This window comes from Drosophila eugracilis, unplaced genomic scaffold, assembly GCF_018153835.1.
Source record: "Drosophila eugracilis isolate 14026-0451.02 unplaced genomic scaffold, ASM1815383v1 contig_498, whole genome shotgun sequence".
NCBI classification, from domain to species: Eukaryota; Metazoa; Arthropoda; class Insecta; order Diptera; family Drosophilidae; genus Drosophila; species Drosophila eugracilis.
In genome coordinates this window covers 268,993-295,148 of record NW_024573369.1, presented here as the reverse complement: position 1 = coordinate 295,148, position 26,156 = coordinate 268,993, and the positions used below count along the sequence as shown (strand labels likewise).

The window sequence follows — 26,156 nt, the reverse complement described above, 5'->3', positions numbered from 1 at the left end:
GTGGGGCTAAATAAAAAAAAGGCCGCACTCTCTGTCTGTATGCGAGTGTGTAAATGTGTGTGTGTGTAGGCTGTTTATTTTAAAATTTATTACCAAAATTATCGACTAAACGATGCAAGCAAAAACAATCGATAAAAGTGAATTCTTCGCTTGGGAGCCCGGCCAAAGGTGCGGATGTGGGGAAAAACCTTTTAATTTGCTTGTAACAAAAATTTGTTATCTCCTAAACTGTGCCATAAAAAACGAGAACGAAAAAGGCCGCGACCGCAGAGCCGAACCCAGATCCATTTTAATATATCACAAAACAGGGACAGGAGGAGGCTGGACAAAAAAAAAAAAAATATAAAAACGAAAAACGAAAAACTGAAAACTGAACTGAAAACTGGAAGAGGCCATGGGCCAGCAGCAGACACTCAGTCTGGAATTGGGTTTGCTTTTTGGCCTGGCCTCTTAGGTTTCGGGCCTGGCTTTTCGTTTCAGGCTCTTAAAAGGTGTTGATGTTTAAGTTTAACATTGTTTCTCGTTATCGTTATAGTTTAGTGGCAGCGACAACAAAAGCGGTCCAAACACACAGAAAAAATAAAACCAAAACACACTCACACACATCGATCCATCCAGCTAACTCCAAAAAGTAACCGAACTTGGCTAATTGATGCAACTTTTATGACGGCCAGCGGGTCCAGGGTTTCAGTTTCGGGTTGGTATTTTTAGCTCACACGTTTACAACCCGCCGATAAGCATCAGCAATGCTTCAGATAACAGCAACAACGCCTGGGACACACTATATATGTGGATTTATATATATATATAGTCAGATATATAATGCGGATCTCTGGGCTGTGTGTGTGTGTGTGTGTGTTTGTATCTGGAGCAATCGCGTACAACTTTTACATTATGCACTTTTGAATACATCTTGTGCAGATAAGACTCGAGTTCTGGACCTGGAGCCGAAGTCTTTGGGCTGTAGTCATCTGGGGAAGAAAGGGGTACTACGAAAGGTATATCTGTTAGGTAACTCAGTTAAAGGTAGTTAAGGTAGAAGCTAGAGCAACAGGAAACTTAGATGCCTTAAATTAGCAAAAGGTGATATCGATATTATCGATAATTCATGTTGATATATTGATGAAATCTCATTTGTAATTTGGATATAAAATAATTCCATAAGAAAGTTAAGTTCTTAAGCAGCTCAATATAGTCTTAAATCAGTGTTAGTCAAGAGCAATATTCTATAATTTATCGATTTTGTTTATCGATTTTATAATAACTTCAGGATAGCTTGCAAATGATTGGCATGACAAACCTCTAGCAATCAGCATTTGCTTCCTTCATTCGACAAGTGATCACCCCATAAGTTTTTAAAGGGTATCTACTCAGCCATCATCTATCGTTCATCCAGTTTCTGAGGTTCCTTAGGTTCTTGTCTCCGCTAAAATATATTCATCACCGACGAACTGATAGGAAGGCAGAGCTTTAATGAATGGCCACATGGAGAGTCCAGTTCCGCACCGGAGTCGAGATGAGTTGAGCTGAGTCGAAGGTAGGTAGGTGTGCTAATTGATGTGCCATCTCCCCATCTCGCCATCTGCATTTGGACGAGGAGGGGGAGGAGGAGATCGAGATGCAGGATGAGAGTGTGCAGAGTGGTGGACAGAGGGACAGACAGATGACGGAGGACGAAGGAGGACTTTGGCGCACGTCATCCTGGTGGACGCGTGGGCTTATCGCAGTCCAAAGTTTTCGGGGCGTCATAAAGTTGCACGTTGTCAAGAGGCCCGAGAGTCCAGAGAGCGTTGCCTTCGCCTTTGCTTTACTTTTTCTCCTGTTTTTTTGCCCTCTTTGGGCCATGTTAATGCATCAATCTGGCCAAGAAGAAAGGCAGAGAGGACAGGAACTATTTGATTTATGTAGATGCCTGTAACCGAGGCTGAATCGAAGCTGAGGAATGCTGGATGTGTAACAAAGAGAGTGCCAGATGGGGTTGTAAAGGGAAGTTCTGGACTGGAAATATTAATAAAAATATATAGAAAGCTTCCTCTCTCTATCATTATTAAACTAAAGACAAGCCAAAAACCATTTAAACTTGACAGTTTGTTAAATGATCACAAAGTTGTCTCTCTCTTTGGTCCATTGTGGTCTTCATATCGAAGCTGTCACCTAGCTAAATATAAACTTAAATTAGAAAACAATATTCCCCAGCATTATGCATCGCATCGTTGAACTTATAAATAAGGAACCATCCACTCCGATTATTATCGAAAAGCGAAGCCATTCAAAAGTCGCTTAGCTATAGTATATAGATATTGGCTTGGCTTTACCATGACAAAGAAAGAGATCTTAAGAAAAATTGATTCGAACAATGCGCAGACGGAATGGGAATCGGAATCGGAATTGGAATCTATAACCATAACCATATAAAATAACCGAAAGACATGAGCAGACAAAATATTTATGCACGAATGCGGCTGCGAATGGCGAATATCGAATAATGAGATTCGAATTGGGAAAATAAATAATTTAGCACTTATCTTTAAGCAAAATGTTAACTTAATTAGATAATTACTTTAATGTCATTTTAAACAAAAACAAATGCCCTGTCGTCGCACTCCGTTTCGATATATTTTCGATCCCAAAAACAAAAGTAATCCAAGACCCGATCGGGGCATTAACGCACACAGACTCAGTATTATGATTAGGAGAGAAGGGAGTGGGGGAGGTGGAGGAGATGGATCCAAAATCGAACTGAATCGAATCGAATTCGAATCGAGTTGAAAACAAAACGTGTCGCCATCATCATCGTCGTCTCCGTCGTCGTCGTCGTCGTCGTCGTCTCTCTGAAACTTAATTAATGCACAATCTTTTATATTGTTGGAAATTGACTTAAATTATTTATTAGCGAATAAAATTAAAAACTTAACGCCATAAAAGTGTTAAAACCACTTAGCAAGCCATTTGCCAAAGCCACATCCACATCCCCCCGCTGGGCATATCCCCATCCACATCCACATCCACATCGAAATCCAAATCCACATCCAATTCCGATTCCACATCCACAATGCCCCCGAGTCGAGGGCAAAATCATTTATATGCGTAAAGCCTTTGTCAGAAATCGCTTCATTTGACAAAAATATAAAAGCCAAATAGAATGGACAGTGCGTTTCGTTGAGATAAGGTTGTTAGGAAGGTTTTTAACAATTATGATGGAAATTTTTTACTTAAATATTGATTTATTCCCATTTTAAAACTGAAATATTTCCCATTTCTTTTACTTACCAACCCTATAGTTATGTCCCACACTGTCCCATCTATTAGTACGTGCTGCTTTTGTAGGAAAGTCATCGATTTGAAGCGCGACTTGGCTGTGTTTTAATAAATTAACCCCCCCAAAGAGTTGTCTCTCCCTGCCTCTCGGGGCTCCGAGATCTTTGGATCTACGGATCTTTCGGATCTGCGATCTTGGAGCCACTTGACAAATCAGCGCCCGATTGCTTCACCTTTAACGTTTTGCGTTTTGATTTTGTCATTTTTCTTGTTGATATAAATATGCCTGCGATTAGCATAAAAAAGCAGTTAACAATTTGTACAACATTTATCTAGTTTTTCATTTAACTCTCTCCGCTACCCGCTAACCTCTACCCGCTACCCTCGATTTTAAGTGGTCTTTTGTATAATGTGTGTAGGATATGAATGGCGGGTATATAGCCGTATATGTCTCTGTCTCTGGGGGCTTGGTCATTGGTGTCCAACTTGGTGGCTTTTTGGCCCGGATTAAGCCTGTGGTTCATTCATGCTTTGCAGGTGGATAGGTGGATAGGTGGAATGTGCCGCTGCCGGCCATAAACTTTCATTATTAAGACCGTTTTTTCACACTTTTTTCTCTGTTTTTTTTCTTTGTTTTTCAACCGACTAAGGGGGGAACTTGACTTGTGGCTGCGATTCGATCTTGAAACTTGGTATATGAATAGTCTTGATGAAAATGGGAATACTTAATGGGCTTTAAGTGGTGCAAATTATAAATTTGGTTATAACATAATAGATCGAGTTATGTTTTAGTCGGGAAAGAAGAAAACTTCTAAAAAAAATTGTAAAACCAACTCGAATGTAAATTCCCATTATTAATTGTTATCGTCTGCTGGTAATCAAATATCGAAATTGCTCCACAAGGAGCAGCGTTCTGCTGCCATTCATTTGGTAATTCGAAACGCTTACAAAGTTACACAGAGTGGCACAGTGGGAATTCCTTGTGGCAGCTCAAAAGTACATCAAAATAGTAATCAAAAGTAATTTGCAACAGCAGTGGCACCAACAGCAACAGCAACAGCCAACTCTCAAATGGGCGACAGGCGGCCACTTGAGTTCCTTTTATTTTTTTGAGAAGGGGTCCCATACAAAAGCATATACCGTATGCCACAGGACGACGGGGTGCTCTCGTCCTTCCATTTCCACTTGGTTTACCGCGCACATCAACACCCTCGGCTAATTGATGACAAATTATTATGAGCTGCCGCCTCGCACCCAAAGCCAATTTTGATGAATGGAATTCGGAATGGCAATGGAAAATGTGCGATATATGGAAATGGAAATGGAAAATGCTAGTGAAAATCGACAGGCAAATGGAAAATGGAAATGAAAATGAAAATGAAATTGAAAAGTCCGTATGCCAACTGACGCGCCTGACAACTGTCAAATTAGCAAATGAGCAAAGCAATCTGCCAGCAGCGACTCACAACAATGGCAAATTAAGGCCAGGAATTACCATTTTGCATACAGGACAAAGCCAAGGACGAATGGACAAACAATGGCCAAGCACGCGGGGGTTGATCGAGGGCTTCTCGAGTGCCACACGATGAGATTACTTCGGAGGGGGGATTTAGAAGGTTTCTAACACAGTACTTTTGTTTGATTTTAGGCAGCTTGTTTTGGGATTTGATAGCTATTTAAGTTGACCTATGAGATTCTTTTATAATCTCTTCTTAGTTTGAAGTTCTGATAATATTTAAGCAATGTTTATATGTAAATATCTTAAAATTGTATAGTCTACAATAGTATATATTTAATGTTAAACTAAACTCTTCAAGTTATATTATACATAATTTGAAAAGAAAGGTTATTCTTAAGATAGCCTCTGATCTAAATCTGATTTAATTAGTAAAAATGTCTTTAAAAGGTACTTCTTCTTACATTTTTGTATTAACTTCAATGATTTTTATCATACATAATCTTCCTAATCAAATTCTAAACATTACTTCCAATACTCCAAATTATAGAAACAACATTTTGTAAATTAAAATTACATTACATTTATTCTGTACCAATTTCCCCGCCCCGCCCCGTCGATCGATCAACCCTCGCTTGGTCCTTTTTGCCTTTGGGCCTTTTGCGTGCCGACTTATTGGGCCTGCTGTTGCCTTTTTTTTTTTTGTTGCTGTTGCTATTGTTGTTGTATGTTCTTATTCCTGGACCTTGACTTGGCACAATTGTGCCTCGAAATTGGCTCAACTCGAGCCCAAGTCGAATGCAGTAATTGGATACCGATGTGGCAACTGTTTGCTTTCCGCGGCCCTTTGTTTTCCCGCACAGCTTGAGGTCCATTCAGCAGGACTTTTTAGCTGACTGACTGAGTGGCTAACTCTGAACTGAATGGATGAATGACAGACAGGCGGCAACGGGCAGGACTTGCTCTTAGTATTTGTGCACCATTTACGATTTACATGGCCGCGGGCGCAGTTTAGTCACACTTCAGTTGCCCCCAAAAACAGGCACAGAACAAACTGCATGAGTAGGTAATCGTATTTCCTTTTCTTTGCCTGCCACGTGCCGCACTCTCGACCTGGCCCTGTCCAAACAAAAGCTTGACTTTTGGCGCCTTTCGTGTATATATATATGGGGGGGTATATCCATATATATTGAGACCACACACACGCTCGGCTAACGGCACTTGGCCCCAAAAAAGATATGGAGAGCAAGGAATATCCATGCCACGGGAAAGTATCGACTTACTGCCATATCACATCGCCACGTATGGGATCGCCTTTTGAGACATCAACATCGCATCATCATTGCCGTCGCTCGGCTGTGAGAACCTTTTGACATTGGCGTGTGCCCCACGAAGGAATCAAGTTTTTGGGATACCCTATAAAAGGGTATGCTAAGCTGGGCGTAAGCTAGAAGGGAATAGCCTTGACTTTCAGAGGGAAACTAAGAAGTCAAGTTAAAGAATTAAGCTTAAAGGTGATAAATAGGAAAGTTGAAATGGCAAAGTTTACATCCTATATCCTTGACTTGGGTTGGCTTTTCCAGGATATCTCCTTGGCCCAGCTGATTTAAGCTCCTTCAATTTCATGCACAGACTGATGATTGCCTTTTGCAGTTTGCACAGTTAGAATTGATTGAAAAACCGAAAACCGAAAACCGCAAATGCAATTGCAGAGCGAATTGCAAATCGAACGCATGCAAATTGGGCCGGCGGCTTTGGCAGTGGCAGTGGCTGTGGCAGGTTCAAAACCAGTAGCCGCCACTGCTGGCGCTGCATGTTGAGCAGTTTTGAGGTCCAGAATCGAGATACCTCTCCGATCCATCAGAAAAGTAACTTTTTCGAGAGATACAGAGGGGCAAATTGGCAGCGTTTAACTGGCGGCGACGACCGACAAATCGATTTTTCTGATCCCTGGCGCCACGGTGCCCATTTACAGTAATTTAAAGGCATTGGCAGTCCGCTGAAAAAGTATAAATTTATATATATTTACTAAACATATATCTTGGCATTGACACAAGCTTGCATTGGGGAAAACCACGCCCCACCCCTCTGCAGCTTCCCTTCTTGTTGACCATAAATCTCCATTGACTTCCTGACCTCCGGCATCTAATTCGATAAACACACGCATTTAAGCGCAAAAATTTATTGATAACGGAAGCTCCCGAAAGTCTCGTGCTACTTGGTGATGCTATATGGGTGCAGAGAGAGAAAAAGTGGTTAACTCCTATAGCAAATCATTCGAAATCAAGGGAACTATGAAAAGTCTCAATCATTAAGCATCAAAAAGTGTTAGTTAATATTGGATTAAAAACAATTTGAAGATATTAACCTATCATACATCCTAATTAGATTCATAGACATCTTTTACCTCAGTGTATTTAGTACATTCCCATCGATTCTCCATACTCGCTTTGTGCGCAACAAATCGCCTGTGTAATGAAGCAGCATCGCCTGCCCCATCCTCCATCTCAGCCTGCCAGCATCCTGGCATCCTGACATCATCCTGGCATATCCTGTGACAAATTAGCCTCACAAAGAAGTCGCCTGAGAATGGGACTTGGGATAAAAAACGAAGGCGCAGCCTGGCCAAAAAGTTGTCAATTAACTGAGGGGGGAAAAGATGCTCAGTAGAGGAGTGGGTGGTTGGGTGGTTGGTTAGTTGGGTGACTGGGTGGCAAGGACGACGGCAAACGCATTGCAATTGCTTCCGGTGTGAAAGCACTTTGTCAACTCGGATGCACAAAAGACGCACGAACTGGCCGCATGCGGCCAATGGAGTCGCACAATGGACTTAATCATGGCAAAGAGTGATAAAATCAAAGAGAGCCATTTAAATTCATGATATCAAATGCTTACTGTATCGAGAACATTAACCCTAAATAGGCTAAAAGACAGCCCAACGAATCGGATAACCATTTAAATTTATGTCTTTGTGATTTTTGCAAAAATACAAATAATTGTTGTTAACAAATGGGGCGAAGATTTAGAACGATTAAAAGGGAAAATATTTGCATAGCAAAAGATGGTCATAAAGTTGTATTTTAAGCGGAACTAACTGGAGTTGTTAGGGATTTATGTTCGATTTTAGAAGTAAGTTGAAGTCATCGGGAATGGCGTCAGGAAAGTGGCTTAAAGTAGCTCTTAGTTGGAAAATGTAAGACAAAGAATGGTTTTATCTTTAAAAATAGGAACTCTTTCAGAGGAATTTTTATAGTTTTTAAATATTGAATAAAATTAACAATAAATGTTAATAAATAGCTTATTAAATATCCCCAAACTGAGCTTCTCCCTCAACCACAAGACATAATTCCTTCATTTTCATACCCCCAAAACTTCCCATTTCTGGGACTAGCTGGCTGGAGTTTTGGAGCCACTTTGTTTGCCCAATCAACTGTGAGAAGACAACAAAATTATGCAAATTTCCACCACCAATCTATAAATATATATAATTTATACTTTATACTATATATAACCTCCCACTGGTCCTGTTCGGGGTTCTCAGTGAAAACTTTCGCACGGTCTGGCGATTTGACGGGCCACTCATAAATTTATAAGTACTCGGCACTCGTACTCAGTATCGTCGCTCTTTTGGGCTACTCATAAAAATTTCAAATCGATGCGAAAAGAAAAAAAACACAAAATTGTATTCAAACCGCAGCGGCAAATAATCAATTTGTTACAGAGGCGTTATGCAGACGCTTCCACGGGATGTAGCAGTGGCAGTGGCACTGCCACAGTGGCCGTCGATACGCACAAAATCCCTTCCAGAAAAAAAAGAGAGGAGGAAAAAGGGACACTTGACTTGGATGACGACGCAGGCACTTCACGCAGAGTTCCAAAGTCGACATTGATGCCAGTTTGGTTGAGAATCCAGATCCGGATAGGGATTGGGATCAGGGATAGGGAGAAGGAGAGGGTTGTGTGTGTGTGCCACTCGAAGGCAGCGCAAATTGAATTCGCTTAGCCGCAACCCCATAAATTAACAAAACATTAACCAAGGCGGCGCTGTGCAGAAATTGAAATTGTCATAAAAGTAGCGAAAATGCCAAGCGGCATGTAAACAGGCAAAACAAACAGCGACGGGGTAGGTCCTTGCCTTGCCACCAGCTAGAGATGGGATTTCCATAGGGGTTATAAAGGGTTATAAAAAGTTTGGGATTTACTAAGATATGCCAGTTTGTAAGATTTTAGATCGAAAAAGTCCTTTTAACCAGCTCGTTATGGGAATAGCAGATGAAAATGTTACGGATTTTGAATGACTGATCATTGCAAGTTACTCCTATCGATTAGAAGCTATCGATTTTGAAGCATTAAACAAGGATAAATCTATAAATTATTCCAAAGCAAGCTCAACACTCAACCCCTGAAACCATCAAGTTAACCCATGACCGCCTCACGTTGCCATCTCTAGAGTGGCATTTCCCAGGCTGGGTGGTGGTTCCGTTCCCGGCAAGTCAATTAGAAACGTTTGCGACACTCGAACGGCGAGCGGCGTCTTTGGCGGAAACGGAAGCGGAATCACAATTGGGCTATGGAGTGGGGCTCACTTCTTGGCAGGACTAGGATGAGAACAAGGACGACGGCGACGACTGCGACGACTGCGACGACGAGCAAGGCCCTTGGCAAATGTTAACAATTTCTAAGTGAGCAGTTTAGTGGCCGCTTCCCAGGCCAAAATGCAACAGTTCCTCGAGTGCCCCTATCGAGTTCCACTCTCGAGCCCTTCAGATTTTCGACAGCGACTTTTCGGCTCGTGTGTCAGCTCGCATTAGGCTCAGGATTGCAAAAAAAAAAAAAGGAAAAGGAGGAGGGAAGGTCCTTCGGGGAGTCCTTCGCGCAGTCCTTTAGCCGGGCAAGACAAAGGCCAGTTCTGGATTGCTCTTTTTTTTTCTTCGCTTTATTATTACTACACACAATAGACGTCTTAAGACTAGGCACAAAAAAAAAGTTCGTAAAAAAAATAATTGTTTGGAAAAAAATGTGTCGTTGTTGCTTATGTTTGTTGGTCTGCTGCGTATGTACAAAAATCATTTACAAAAATTTACAAAAATTCATCTAAGCTAGGTTTAATTTAAGATTTTTATATATAGACAAAAAAATGGTTTTATCTTTAGGGGGTTTCTTCACAATTACAGGGCGGTTAATTCTGAGAGACAGGTGAACATGGGGCGAGTCTAATACTGTTACTTCTTGGGCCTTTCTCTGGGCATTTTCTTCGATTTTCTCTGGGATTTTATACAATTTTAAATTGAGTTTTAAAAAGAATTTTAAGTTACACATCTTCAGTGGCTTTCCAGCTGCGTTTAAAATAATAGTAGTAGAGTGGAAAAGCTTAAAAGTTAGAATTTATTTGGTTCTTAAGATGTTGAAACTTAAGAAATAAGATTATGGATTTCAATTATGTATTTTTTTTAAATTTGGAAAGTCTTTAAGGTGTTTGTGGCATTTTAAATGCCTCAAAAAATCATCTAAAACAAATTTTAAGACTTCGAACTGCTATTATTTTGAACCCAGCTGTATGTCTTTGAAAATCTTTAACCCACTCTGTGTCCTCTTCAATTTAACCCTCTACTTTACTATTTTTACAACATTTCGGATTAGTTTAAGCCAAAAAAAAAAGGAGAAGTTCGTCCACCATATATCCACCATCACACCACCCACTCGATTAATTCTTTAGACAAATTTGTGAGATCCAGCTGTGGGCGGGAGGGCTATCTTTGCTCAAGAGGATCCTCAGACCTCCAGGGCCAGCTCTTCGTCATCCTCCTCATCCCGTTCCCTTTCTCGTTCACTGTCCCGCTCCTCGTCTCGCTCCCTGTCCTCCTCCTCGTTGAGCCGCTCACGATGCGGCGGACTGCCTGGATTTAAGGGCGGACTGGGCGTGATCAGACGATGGCGACTGCTGCTGCTGGTCCGCTCGCAGTCCGCTTCACTATTGGCGCTCTGGCTAGTTGCTGGCGAGCGGGAGGCAGCCGGCGCCTGTTGCTGCTGCTGCTGTTGTTGAGCGCCAGCAGAAGCGGCGGCTGCTGCTGCAGCAGCATAGTAACCACTGAGCATCGGAGCTGCGCCAGGGGGCGGGGGAGCGGGCATACCGGGCAAAGCCATACCTGGCGGCATACTCGTCGGATACATGCGGTACGAGGCGGGCAGGGCGGGCTTCTGTAGAGCAGCGGCGGCTGCCGCTTGACGGTAATAGATATCAATGGGGGCACCGTGGGGAGATTGGGCGGCAGCGGCGGCCGCATACGGCCAGGCGCTTAAATAGGGCGTGGCACCGCCATACAGCCTCTGGAAGGCGGCATAGTTTCCAGCCTCGGCTAGCAGCTCCAGGCCAACGGCAGTCTGACGCTTCCATTTGGTTCTGCAAATGAGATAAAATTTAAGAAACAAATTTAGTAAAATTTTTTAAGGAAATTCTTTCTTCTTAATTTTTAATCTCTTTTACGAGTGTTTTAAGGAAGCGACTGTAAAAGGCAGAGGAAGCCATCCTCATCCTCATCCTCATCCTCTCGATTAATCATGGCCCAGTATTGCCGAGTCACCCGAGCCCTCTCCTGCCACAGTATCCCGCCGAGCGGCCTCGAGGATTCCGCCCCGACTGTTTATATTTCGCACTTAATTGTTTTGTCATTAATCTTCTGCCAGCCCACCAAAAATGTACAAAAAAAAAAGTAAGGGAAATTGGAAATACTCTTAGCCGAAAACGAAAAACTGAAAACTGAAAACCGAAAAGTAAGGCCTAATTGGCAGCGACCCGCCCTTCTTTTTTGGCAAATCCTTTAATTGTCTGAGGCGCCAGGAGGACCTCGACCGAAACTAGAACTAGAACCAGGTCAGGCTCGTTTATTTCGTTCTTTTTACAATGTTTTTTTGCTTCGTTTTCTGCCCATTCATCGTAAGGATAGAGCGCAGAGCAGCTGTGAAGTGTTTTGGCCTAATGGGAGATATCATGAGTTGACTTTCGGGCGGGGTTATGACAGCCTAAGGTTTCTGTTTGTTTTTCATTTTAAATTTATTTCATTGAAGTTCTGTCAGGCCTTGCAAGAGGGGAAATTCGATTAGAAATGGGAAATATCCTTAATTTTTATCAAGGATTTTGATTAAGAAATGCAGGACCTGATTAGGTGTTAAGCTAAAATGATGTATAAAGGATTTATGGCCCTTCAATAAGTGAAGTTTAAACAAATTTTCATCTTAACAGACTTTCCATACAAAAGTTTGTATTTATCTTAATAAATTCCGCAAACTTCCGCAAGAACTGAGCTTAGTGAAGATATAAAAATCTTGAAACATCTAAAAATAAATAAGAAATAAAGTATAAAAAAGACCCGCTACCCCCTTGGAGAATTCACAGACAGCCAACAGTCATATCCGGTTGGGTTTTGCGCCGTCAGGCAAGCAAGATGTTGGCCTGCTGCTCCTCAGCTCCTCATCTACCACACAGCCAGCCATCTCCTACTCCCAATTCACAATTCACAATTCCCAATTGTTGTGGTAAGCATTCTGTGCTCGAAATTGTGACAAGTCATTGGGCAATAATTAAAAACGAAAATAAAACGCGATCGAACGTAATAAGGCGGCGATCGAAACGAAAGACTTAGGCAACAAACTTGCACTGGGAGAAAAGGCAAACCAAAAAGAAAAAAAAAAAGAGATACAAAACATAAAAAAAATATATAAGACGGCTCATTTATTGAGGAGAATGTTTTTTAACGACTCGCAGCGCAAAATGCAGCAAATTAAGCAATCAGCATAAAAAAACACAGCCAGCGATAAGGTGATGGATGCAGAAGAGCAGGAAAAAAAAGAGGAAAAGCAGCCATTAAGAGGATTTTTATTGGAAAACTGCGCGAAGAAATGGGCGCAACGCATTAAAGGCGCTGATTACCAGCCACTCAGGCCCCCTGAAACCTCAACCCTCCCCCCTGGACTGTATGTTTAACCACAAAGCAAGCCGCTCTCACCTGCGATTCTGGTACCAGGTCTTCACCTGGCAGTCGCTCAGCTCCAGCTTGTTGGCCAGCTCCATGCGATCCTGAACACTGAGGTACTTCTGCCGCTCAAAGGACTTCTCCAGCGTCTGCAGCTGATGGTCCGTGAAGGCGGTACGCGCCTTCCGCTGCTTCTTGCTCAAGCTCAGGCTCAAGTGGGACGAAGAGTCGCCGTTCGCCGAGCTGCCGTTCTTCAAGCTGTCCTCGCCATCATCGTCCTTGCCGCCTGGAAATATAAATTATAGAAATTAGAAATTTAAATTTGTATTTTTAAAACTCTTCTTCAGAAGTACTATCTATAAATTTCGCTCTGTGTACTTAATTTTTAGATAAGACAAGATGCCTATTGTTCTCAGAGAGGGCCCCTTTGGCCATATCCCCCCTGACATCTCTCATATATTTGCAATTTTCTGCAACATTTACGCGCTTTTTCGTTCTTTTATGGCCGGCCAACATGCAACAAGATCAACTGCAGCAACAGCACCAGCAGCAGCAACTGTTGCAACTTTGCAAGAGCAACAAACAGCGGCAACAGTAACATGTGCATGTGGCAACTTTGTTGCTGTTGTTCCTGCCGTTGCTGCTGCTACCTTCTGCTAATTTGCAATTAAACAGTTTATGAGCACAAATTACAACAACAACGGCAAACAATTATCAGCATTACTTTGATGGATGTGCAGCACAGTGAAGACTGCCGCTAAAGGATGACCGACCCCCAACCCCCGACCTGTATTTCATTGGCTTGCAAGTTGGCCTAATGAGGTGGCCATCATTATGGCTTCAAGATCTGAATTTTAAGTCGCTGTTTGATTTGGTTTTTAAATGAGTTAGTCAAAAGTTATCTACTTGAGGGTTATCCTTTAAAAAGTTAAGGTAAAATGCTAAACATATCGAAAGATATAGAATTGGAATCTGAAAAGTTGAAAAGTTAGCTAGGAAAATTCTCTGTGTGCATCTTTTTCGAGCTCACTTGAGCTTGAAAGTCTTCCAGAAATCTGTTTTACTTTGTTGAATGCTTCACTAATAACTGAGGCACTTTCTGGAGCCAGCCACGCCCCCATCTTCCGCCTTCTGGCTTCCTCTTTTCCCGACTCCCACTCCTCAGCCCCTTTACCGTCCCCCCACCTTTTTGAAATGCATTAACAACCGTTCCCCGAAGAAGAAGAAGAAGTTTGACTTTCGAAGCATTTCCGCAATTTCTGTTCCACACTTGCAGAGCTTGTAGTATGCCACCCCCCTTCCCGCCACCCCCTCGCATTCGCTGCTTGTACTTTTTAGATAGTATCACCCCCTCTTAAAAGCCCCCTTTATGCAGTTTTTACATTCGCATTTGTAATTAAGTGCTTGTGGCTAAACTGTATTAAACATGCTTAAGTGTGCAGCGCCTATTTCCTCCCCCTCTGTCTCTGTCTGTTTTAGTGCTGCTGTCTCTTTCTTTTAGTCTTCCTCTTTCTTGTGTTTGCATTTTAATTGCGCAACGGCAGTAACCATGGGAAGAAGAAGAGCCAACCACCAACACATTCGCAATTTGGCCTTTTTGCATTTTAATTAAAGAATAAAAGCAGCGTTCTTTGAGAAGGTCTCCTGCCTGCCCCTGCCCCTGCCCCCTCTCTTTACTCCTCACCCCTCTTTGTGCTAAACGTTTATCAACATTTTGATAATGTTGGCGTTTAGTGCAGTGCAGTAACAACAACAACAGCAATAGCAACATTGCAAGTGCAACAGCAACATGAGAAGCGAGTGCGCTTACATAACGGTTGTTGGCTTTTCGTGTTACCTGCATTATAATTTGTAATTATTATTGTGGCTGTTTGGGTCTGCGATTTAACATTTCCTTCACGGAAAATGCCCGGAAAATTAAATGTTGCTAAATCAACAACGAACCATTAAGTTCCCTAACGCCAACAATGAGAATTTTGTCTTTGAGAGTTGGTTTAAAAAATTATAGAAAATAATTTCTGCTTAAGTTGTGTTATTTTTGTAATAATAAATTCTACTACATTATTACACCCATTAGTTAGCTCTAAAGCAGGGAATTAGCCATATCAATCAAAAGTTAAATAACAAAAAGAGAAGCGCCCAAGAAGCTAAAGCCAAAAAGGCAGAAGCAGACCGCAAAATAGAAACAAAAGACTTGGGCAACGAACTTGGCTAGCTTTGGTTTGGTTTCTCGTGGCGCACGTGAATTTCGTGGATATCCATTAAACATTATGTGAATTAAGTAGATGAGCTTCGTCTGCCCTGCTTTCGGATCATAAATATATATATATATATATATATATACAGATATGATCTTGGAAGCCAAAGCAAAAGTCTGGCATTCCTCAAATACCAAAATATGTGAAAGATGATGCCCGAAAATATCAATTTCAATATGGAAACTCGTGTTTTTTTCCTGTGGCACTCGTTGAAGGCATTGAAGTGGCAGGAGTCTCGCCCCCTCCTCTCCCCCTCTCTCTCTCTCTGATCCTGATCCAGTGATTATTTTTCGCAGTCCCCACTTTATTTCGATCAGTGTACGGTTCGTTGGGCAGGGAACAAGCTTTTGGGTCAATTTCAAACGCGGTGCCAGCAAGGATCGCCTCGGTGAGATGGTTAAGAAGTAGAAGGGCAGAAGTAGAAGGAGAAGATAAAGAATAAGGCGAGCAAAGCAGAGGAGAAGAAGGAAGAGCAAGACAAGGCAACAACTGTCGCTCGCACGCGTCTCAAGTGACACGCGAGTGAGGATATATCCTTCTCTTTCACCAGGCAATCAGCTATTTCTTTCTATTTTTCACTTATTTTTAATTAAGAAAATAAGAAAATTAAGTAAATTTTATATAATTTTAGATATTTTCATAACATTCCTAGCCCTAATGGCACTTTCTAGTCAAATTCTTGACAAAATCTTTTCCAATTTCAAACCTAGAGTATAAGAACCTTCGATCTTTGAGCCTAGACCCTTCCCTTTCCCATAGTTCCCCTTAGTTTCTGTTGTCTTACCCAGCGTGGGCCCTCTTAAGGAGCGGGACGGACGCGGAGAAAGCCCGAATGTCAATATGGGTGTTCATATACTTCTTTCAGAGACTGTGTGTGGGTTGGCTCGACTGCCCAGCCAGCAGATTAAATTTAATTTTGATTTTGATTTCTTTAGTTTTATTTCTGTGTGGCACCGCTTGCCTGGCCTGTGGCTCAAATCGAGGCAGCTTCGGTTTGGAAAAATTGACAGCGGGATGTCAAAACACAGAAGGGGGTCACCCTTGGAGGGTGAAATCTCTCTGGCTGTTCGGTTATAGTTTAATTTGTTAATTGATTTTGGCACAAGTCAAAAAAACGAAAAGAAATATGTATGTAGAAATGTGAAAATTGTGCATGAAATTGGGGAAGCTTTTGATTGAAACGACAACGAAATTGGTCTGGGCAGGGGCTAGTAATTTGGCATTTAAAAAAAAAAGATCAAACAGAGAATGAGCAATTATTAAAATAACTAAAATTAGAGTTGGGTGTTTTTTGGGAGCACAGATTAGATTTTATTGACCTTTGTGGGGAGTTAAATGGTGGTAGAAAATATTGCTAAATCATTTTTTAAATTATTTTAGTACAAAAAAAGGTAGGAAATCTATTAAAACAGAGAAAAAACTCAACATTTTTCATGTTCTTCATCCAAAACTATATAGATATATATATTCTCGACCTTTCTAAATCGTATTGCAGGCAATCATTTGAGAACGCACGATTACTGCTATTTAATAGTAATTTGTCATAATTTGCATAACGTTTAAAAGCACTTAACGAGAGGGAAAACGGCAATAACAGCAACAAACTATATTTAAACTAGCAGCGAAATCAATTAAATTGTTGCCCGCCAAGCGAGGGAGGAGGCGAGGGCGGGGGGTGTGGCTGCCAAGGGTATTCCGTTGACAGTTTCCACTTGGAGTTAAGCTGAAAATAAGCCCAACACTTGGTTAATCTGGCCAAGAAACTGAGGGGAGATTGAATAAAAACAACAACCAAAAAGAGAGACAACTAACAAGGGGTGCGAAAGAGAAAGAGAGAGACTCACAGAGACACCTGCCTTTAGACTGAGGAGACTCACCTGTGTGTTTTTTCTTTCGAGAGTCTTGGGCTATCAAGCCAGCATTTTCCTCGTTCGAGCCACACAATTTATGGTGGTTGTTGTTGCGGTTGTTGTTGGCCGTTATCTATTAGCCAACAGCCACAACAACAACACGAATAACAACAACAACATCAACAACAACCACGCTTGGCACTCAATATATATGATATATCTCGGTTGCAGGCGAAAAATCGTAAATTTAAAGTGGTGCGAAGTCAAGGGTCATTGGTGGAAAGGTGTAAATTGGTTTTTGGATTTTTGGAATGTATTCTCACTCTGGTTACTAAATTAAAAGGAACTTTATAGGTTTTTATAAATAAAAATTAAATATATGTGAAGAGGAAAGGATTATGATAGCTGTTGGTATGTAGAAACTTGTTAAAATCTTTAAAAAGTCATAATTAGGAACTCCTTTCTGTAATTTGATTGATTATAAACTTGAACTTCAGCTCTGTAATGCAAAATCTTGAAGCCGTTTTGGTTTTAATTAAGTTCAAATACATAAATTACCAATTAGTTACTTAAGTAATGCTAAATCCTTTAATTTGTTCTGCTAATTACTAACTAGTTTTGAGTTTAAGAAGCTCATTCATTGAGAAACCGGAAAAATTGCTTACTAACTAGGCTTGATTTCTCCGGAATAGCTTAAGCTAAGTTGTACATATTAAGGGCAACCTTTAATCATAGGAATTTGATTAAGGTTTTAGCTACATTGGTCTACCTATTCATAACAAAAAAGAGAGCTATCTCAATAGCATTCTACCCTTATCATCTGCAATCAAATAATTTCTTGTGCTCTTTTCAAGACGATAAAGACTAAATCCCAATCTTATCACACTTCTATATAATTCCCCAAACATCACTTCAGATCAAGTAACTATATATACACTATATAACCGACTTACCGCAATCATCGCTGTCGCTGTCATCGATGGTGCTGGCCTGATCGCCGCTGATGCTGCTGCCGGCTCCTCCGAGCAACATGTTGCCATTGCCACTGCCATTGTTGTTGTTGTTGTTGTTGCTGCCACTGTTGACGATGCTGTTGGCACTGCCACTGTTGTTGTTATTGTTGTTATTACTACTGCTGTTGTTGTTATTGTTGTTGTTGCCACCGGCACTGCCCAGTTGCTGCAGCATAAGAGGCGATCGGGATCGCTCATCGTGTATGGGATGATGCAGATGGGAGTGGTGTTGCTGGTGGCTCAGGTGGCTTAAGTGGCTCAAATGCTGGGCAGGGTCACCGGGCAAGCCATGACCATGTCGATGCAGTGCCTCCAATCGTTCCCTCTCCAGCTGCAGATGATGCGGATGGGGATGTTGCTGCTGCTGTTGCTGTTGCTGCTGCTGCTGCTGCTGCTGCAGAACGGCATAGTGGGCGGGCGGAAAGTGGGCTAGCAGGTGAGGCGGCATGGGGTGGTGGGCATAGGGATTGCTGCCAGGTGGCGAATGCCGTTCCCTATAATGCTCCCGCTCCCGCTCCCTTTCCCTTTCACGCTCGAAGCGCAGCAATTGCTGCTGTTGCACGATGTATTGCTGCAAGGCAGCCTGCTGATGTTGCTGCTGCTGTTGATGCTGCTGCTGATGCTGATGCTGCTGTTGGTGATGATGATGATGCGCTTGCTGCTGATGAGGATGATGTGCGGCCACCAAGGATTGTTCTCTTTCCGAATCCGTTGGGCTGCCACGCCCACCGCCGGAAGAGGCGGCTGCTAAAGCGGCGGCGGCTGCTGCTGCTGCCGCCGATGCAGCCGCAGCTCCTGCCAAAATATCGGTGATCATGAAACGGGATCGCGTTGCCGTTGTGGCCGCTGTTGCCGTTGCTGTTGTCGTATTGCTGCCGACGGCCGGAGAGGCTGGACGCGGCATACCGCCGCCGACGGCAGCGGGATGATGAGCGGTGGCACTCGGTGCACTACCAACGGGAGCTGCCGTTGTTGCGGACATTTCCGGTGGCATTGTGGTCATGTGTGGTTAGCCGACGACTCCGACTGCTGCACCTGCACTTTGCACCCAAAAAAAATATCTAACTAGAATGTGCAACGCGAGTTTTTAGCACTTTTTCTTCTTCGTTGTTAAGTAAAGTTTTAATGTTGCTGCTGTCACTGGGTTTTCTCTACTGATTTTCGTAGATTTTCTTTTGCTTTTTTATTAGTTTTTGTTTTCCATTGACTTTTCCAAGCCCAGCTTGAGTTTTAACGAAATGTTGCTGCTGTCCGCGCACTGTTTGGGTGTTTAAAAGCGGAGCAACAACCGCTCGCCTTTGGCTTTCGACCGAAACTGAAACTTGCTGCCAGCAACAGCAACTGCCAGCAGCAGCAGCAGCAGCAACAGCAACAACAGCAACAGCAAAAACCAGTTGAGCCACTGCTTCCCATCAGCTGCGCCACCTGCCGTCGTCTCTTTCTCGCCCACTGACCTGGCCAAGTGGCAGTGTGGTGAGTTAGCCTCTCTGTCGCCCCGCGTTGCCCTCTCGCTCGCACTCGCCTAGCTGCCCACATTTATTGCCCGCATTTATTGGTCGTAATTGGCAGCAATTGACATTCATTAGGCTTCAATCAGCGGCACTCAAGAGTGTGCGAGTGTGGTGGCTTTTCCACCGGCAATGGCCGCGCATCTAACGGTTGTTTTTATGGCGCGTGGTGGACTTGGCTATGGCAAGTAACTAACTAACTTTATATTAAACATAATAGTTATGGGTTAAGTTCTTTTGAAAGGGCGTAATCTGAGTTAAGTCACTGAAATGTTTGTCTAATTTTTATAAATTAGAAAAATCTTCGTAAGCTAAGTTGTTTTATCAAGAAAACTCTTCAAATTTTAATCATATTTTTCAAATATTTATTAGTTTTGCATTTGTACTGAAGTTCAGGAAGTTTTAAATAACGTTTTTGTTATGTTAAGGGTTAAATTATGGTTTAGGGGTGAAATGGATGGGCGATATGATTTATTGTTATTCTTTTTAGAAAAATATTTCAATTTTATTTAAGGGTTAAATTGGAGTTTAAGGGTGGGAAGGCTAGAAGGAAGTAGTCATTGCTTTTGTTAAATATTTTAATCAAATTATAGATAATAGATGGAGATAACTTAGTTTCCAATGAGATAATGACTATAATCATTAACAGTATACATAATATATCAAGATCTTAATTTGTTTTTTAATAGAATTATCAGAATTATCCAAAAAAACTCCTTAAAACCATTACCAAAAGAAAGCATTCGCTTAATAACAACCCAATACCAATTTTCTTAAAGATATACTTATTAAAAGTCAAGTTCTTTAAGGATAGTCAAAGAATATTCCCCAGCCATGACTTGCTATAAACTTTTTATAGCAAGCACTGGAAACTCAACACGCTTATGGCAGGCAGCAGGGCAGCTGCTCCGGCTACTGTTGCTGTTGTAGCTGATGGACAGATAGCCGGATGGCAAGATGGATGGATGGGATGCTGTCAACCCTGTTTTGGTGGCCAGGCCACGCCCCCTTAAACTGGTTCCGTGAGCGAGAGGCAACGCGGCCATGGCATCTGACTGTCTCGCTCTGGCTTAAGGCTTGTCATAGGATGGCATGGAACCGCCTGAGGCTCGCTCTCTCGCTCTTTGGGACTTTGTTGTTGTTGGTCTTTTGTTATTTTTGCGCTTGTTAACACTTTTTGTTTGGCATTTAAACAGTAAATTGGCAGCAGTTAAATGCTGCACGCTCCTTCCCTCTCTTTCTCGCCGCGATAGTGCGCTCTCTTTCCAGCCACTTCTCTGGTTTACTTCTTAGACTTGTATCGATGCCAATTTGCTGCCTAATGTGCAAGTGAATGGGTCTCCGGGGAGGGGGAAGCTGTTGTATATTACGGCGGGGATCTCTCTCCGGTGGGCAGGAGCTACTCGAGGAGGCCGTCTTTGAGCGCCTGGAGGCGGATGCTCCGACTACTACACATGCTTACCGTATGGTTAGCTTTTCAAAATGGCCCCGCAATGGTCAATTGTCGGGAATTACTGTTTGCCTTTGGTATGTCCAGCAGTTCCTGTCGCCAAACGCTTCCAGGAATGCCATTTACTCACCTAATCATAGCTATGGCCCAAGCATTTACGACCTGACAAACGATCGAACGGCGGCAGGAAAAGCGAAGACGTGACCGGGATCAAAAGGCTGCAATTTCAGTTTTTCTTGGGGTAAAAACATATTCAGGCGGTTGAATTGATGGGTTTGCTGGTGATATTAAGTAATATTACATTAAATGGGGGTCTTGGATTTATTTTTTATAACTTTTCATAGAAGAAATGTGATTCTTATTTGTTGTTTTTACTATTTGAGGTGAGGAAATTGGCTCTAGAAAGTAAGACTCTATAGAAAGCCTACTTTTTATATAGGATTTGTGTGTTTAAGAAGATGTTTTCCTAGCAAGAGGCTACCATTTTCCATATAATAAGAACCAAGATAAGGATTAAAGTGGTACAGTGGTAGATAAATATTTATCTACAAATTTAAAACTAAATGTGATTTATTCAAAATAGCACATGTTCCCAAAAAATGTATATAAATTCATCATAATTAGTCATTTACTGCACGTGTTCTAATTTTAATTGGAACTCCCCTAAGCCTATCCATCTTCAAGTGATTTCCCCATCCATCACCGCTCTTTCTCTCTCTCGTTCCCCTTTTCCACATAGAGGGAAATTGCCACCACCCCGTTAATGAGATTCCCGTAAAAATGTGACAATAATTTATCTTTTGGCATTCCTTTTGCCTGCTAATGAGGCAACTTGACTTTCGCCACTCTCCCACACACACACATACACTCACATAATCAACCAAAATCACACGGATATTCAACGTATTTTCATTTTCCAGCTGGGTCCGCCATTTTGTCGGCATCCAACTAACGGCACTTGCCGCTCGTTCAGCGGCTACAAAGCGAAATATAATACACAGCTGCGAAATAAGTTAATTAAAGATGAGCTTGGTGGGAAGGTTCCGAACTGGAAGTACGACATGGGAATACCCTAACTGGGGGAAAGATTCTTCATGAGATTCAAAAGCTTTTTAAGAAATCTTCTTAAAACCTTTACTATAACTATCTTAAAGATTAGAATAATCGGAGTACCAAATTTTAGAACAATATCTTAAGGAGATCCCAAGTTACCATAGATGAAAGTGATACGGTTCCTTAAAAACCTCCACAGAGCTGTCCAGAACTAAATGATAGCGAAGGTTAAGGGTAATAAAACCCAAGTACCAAGTTTCACAATGATATAGCTGGTAGTTCCTATAGTATAACCTAAGCTATAATCCATATACAGCAACATATCGTATCAGAACCTAAACTATATGAACCCATTAGAGTAATTCAGATTGAGTACCAACTTTCAGGAGGCTAGCTCAGGTGAAAGGCCAGTTCGGATGGGCCAGTCGAGGCGTACAAGACATCCATTAAGCCCGTTGCGGTGCTAGAGTGTGGTTCACCTTTCGCGTGGTTTAAAAAGACATTAAAAATGACAAATACCCAGTTGACGGTGCGAGAAGGTCTCGTTCCCAAGCAAATGACTGGGGACGCTCATTAAGAGTGGCTGCAAACTGACCAGCTGACCATTAACGTGACCCCCAACCCCTTGACTTGTGTGTGTGTTTCCCCCTCCCCCACATCTACATCCACATCCACATCCAGTAAATTTCCGAGTGTCGCTGTGGAAAGTAATTTTAATTAGCCATTGCCACTCACCACCCACCCAGGCAGCCATCCAACCACCCGCCATGGTTGGTAATGGGAAGTCGTTGTGTGCGGGGATGGTGAAAAGTGGCTGGAAAAGTGGGTGGCTGGATGGGTGGGCGGAAGAGAAACCCCCCTGGGGATGCGCTTAAGTGCCTTGAGGATGAGCAACCTCCGTTGTATCCTGGGTTGTTTGGCTTTTTGAAGGTGTCGTAATTGCACTCAGCTCACTTGATTCCCGATAAAAGCGGAACACAGGGAATTCAGATTTCGAATGCAAACAAATTAAAAAGCACTTAACAGGGGTTGGGGGGGGGGACTTCATAAGTGAGGCAGGGTGGGGGAATATTTCGAAATACAGAAAGGTTTGCCATGATGCTCCTTCTAGGCGCCATTCGTCGTCGTCGTCGTCGTCATCGCCTGTGTGAGATCATTTAGCAGTTCGGACTCAGATCGTAAATCCTCTCAAGCTGACCCTGGCGTGTGGCGTCAGTCAAAGCGAATTCAAATTGCCCGAAAGAGTTTAACATCCTGTTTGGCGGTGGTGCCTGCCTGTCGTTTACCTGGTCGAGATCCCTATCCTCCACCATGGGCACTCTTGATTCCCTGATTCCCTGATCCCCAGATATTCAGTTCCCCATGTGCCCCCGCTGGCTCTTAATTGAGGTTTAACACAACATTTACCGCTTTTCGCTAATCGCCTTGAAGCTGCCGACGTCGATTCGATGGGTCTTAAGAAGATGCACAGTGGTTGGAAATCAGGACTATTAGCTGTCCTATAGCCTGTTATGGAGTTTAGATGAGTTCAGATATGCGATATATTTTGTAGTTTTGAGAGTTACTATATCGCCCTCTTTAAGAACTTTGATAATGCGAAAGATTAATCTACTTTTTTTGGATAAAATTAAAGATTTAATGGGAAAATAAGGTTATTTCCTAACATTACTTCTATTTAGCTAGTTTATAAACTTATTTTAAGACCTATGAAAGCTAATTTATTCCAAATGTTTTCTACTTAATTACCAATCCTTAAGCAAAGAGACCTTAACCCACTGTTCCTTTCCGATCGGGGAGTGGCCTTTTGGGCCTGAAATTCCGGGATCGTTTCTAGTAGGCCAGCCAGCCAGCTAGCCAGTCAGCCAGCCAGGCAGGCCGAAAACTCTTGGCTCATTCATAAAAATTCGGGCTTTGTTTTTGTTTTGATTATGCGGCTTAATAACAACACGTCATGTCATTTCATTTCGGTTTTCGATGTTCGGTGTTCGGTGTTCGGCTTTCCCCTCCCGGACATCCCCCATCGCGTACCCCTACACAATCATCCCGTTGATCCCATTGAGAAATGCTCGACGTTTGTTCATCACGCAATGTCGCGTCCGCATTTAAAACTCACGGCAAATAACAAAAAGTTAAAAACAAAATATAAATAACATAAGGCAACGCGGCTCTTTTCATCAGTCAAACTTTGGTAGCTGTATTGCTGTTGTTGTTGTTGTTCTCGTTGCATTTATATTTAATAATATTGACGTTTGAGCATAATATCGACCCTCGTTAGTTGCCCTTGCCCTGCCTTGCCTTGCCCTGCCTTGCCTGCCCCCTTGATGAAATTTATAAACATTTTTCGAGAATTCATTCAGAAGATAAATTAGGGAAATATTTCGAAAGCCTCAATTGGGCAGATCAAGGAGTTGATATCTCGGCCAGACTAATTGGTTTAGATGATTCAGAAAGGGGGGAGAAAGGAAGTTATGCTGAAACCTGATAGATCTCGATTAAATCGTCACTTTCTCAATTGGTTTCGGTTTTGTTTTTAATTCTTGATGAATGTTAAACTTTTTTTTTTTAACATTTTTGGCTATACTAGCGTATAGTAAATGTATATTAAATATTGAAAAACTCCAAAAGTTATTTACAAAAATGTAACCAGATGACACCTTTTTGGCACCTCCCAAGACTTTCGATAAAGAATAGCCATCCCCGACCGAATGATATATGCTCGCATTGGGGCGATTAGGCCTTATCGGCTGTTATATATCACGATGACCGAAACAAAGGGCCAACGGACAAAATCGTACAAAGAGAGCCACAAATAAAGGCGAGAAATGAGATTGGGCCAAGACGAAAGACTTTTCCCCGGGCGGGGTAATTTTAAGTTTTTATGTTAATTCCCATGGACTATGGGGCCATTGGCCATGTGGTCCATAGGCAGGCCATAGACCATAGACCATAGACGATATGCATAAAAACAAATCCAATCGAAAGGCGAGACCGAGCATCAAATTAAATCAGTTTAAATATGGCATAAAATAAAAGTACAAAATCATGTTTGTTTAAAAGGCCAACGGGCAACGGCCAACGGCCAACGGGCTCTGGGCACTGGGCACTGGGCAACGGGCAGAGCAACGCCAACGGGTTAGTAGAGTTAGTATCTCAAATCGAATTTATCGCCGCACAATTTGTGAAATTAATTTACTCGCTTCGAAGTTGTATGTTTTTTTTTTGTTTTTGTTATCTTTTCGCTTTTTATTTATTTGTTTTTTCTTGCGAGCTGGACTTTAGTGATTTGAGTGAGGTAATTATGAGTGCCCCTAATGCCGTGGCAGGCGATACGTTGTTTGATTGTCAGTTTCTGCCGATAAGTTAAAAGTCCTGGCTGGCTGCCTCGCATAAATCGGAGCCCCCTATCAAAATCTTATCGCCGCCACACATCAGCGGTCAGAAAGTTTTCCTTTCCTTGCCTTGTCTTGCCTTGCATTGCCTTTCCACCAGCCAGCAAACCAACTACCCACAATCCTCAAGCCAAAACAACAGCCAAGAATATCGCCATTTGGCCATTTGGCGTTGACAATATTTTTCATGCTAAGAGACTTTTAAGCTGTCAACGCGCGGCGCTCATAAAAATCGACCACCAAGTTGGACAGAACGGACGGAATCGAATCGAATCGAATCGGATCGGATCGAGCCGAGCTGAATCGAATCAAAAACTGGGCCTAAATCGACACAGAAACAAAAAATTACAACTAGATTGGGTTTTACATGATTTTTACGTCAGAAAGATAGTATTCTGTCCATAACCACAGCTTTGCTAAATATTGGCCGAATGCGGAATCTAATATCTCGTTGGATTCGGTAATAAATTTTTAACTAAACTGCATTCCCACCTAAAATTGTAAATTTTTGTAAATTTTTTTGCCCGAAAAGACGATGTTACCCCTTATCATAAATGCGAACTTTTGTTTCTCGTTATTTTCTCCCGAAAATGACAGTATTATGCCAATAACTAAGCCAATAGTTGTCCGAATACGGAATCTGATATCTCGTTGAGTTTCTTTTTTAATTTCCAGCATTTTTGTGTTCACACCTAGAAATGTACAATTTTTGGATTTTTTCTCAAAAAAACGATGTTACCCCATATCGAAACTGCGAAAATTGGTTTAATCCGATTTCTCCTTCAGAATGACAGTATTATGGCCATAACTTAGCCAATAATGGTACAAATGTGGAGTTTTATACCTCGTTGAGCTCGAAATTTGATTTCTATTAAAACTGCATTCAAAGTTGAAAAAATAAAATTTTATCCATTTTTCGCAAAAATTGACGATGTTACCCCTTACAAGATA

General features: G+C 42.0%; 1 protein-coding gene across 1 annotated transcript; it reads right to left on the bottom strand.

The window, feature by feature from the left end:
• Window positions 1-9,568: 9,568 nt before the first annotated feature.
• Window positions 9,569-19,108, bottom strand: LOC108105393 (homeobox protein B-H2). Its single transcript, XM_017211936.2, has 3 exons — window positions 17,746-19,108; window positions 12,718-12,970; window positions 9,569-11,114 (listed from the first exon to the last, which is right to left on the bottom strand). Exons 1-3 carry the CDS (start codon window positions 18,806-18,808, stop codon window positions 10,487-10,489), a joined length of 1,944 nt encoding a protein of 647 aa, XP_017067425.1. The 5' UTR covers window positions 18,809-19,108; the 3' UTR covers window positions 9,569-10,486.
• Between the last annotated feature and the right edge of the window lie 7,048 nt (window positions 19,109-26,156).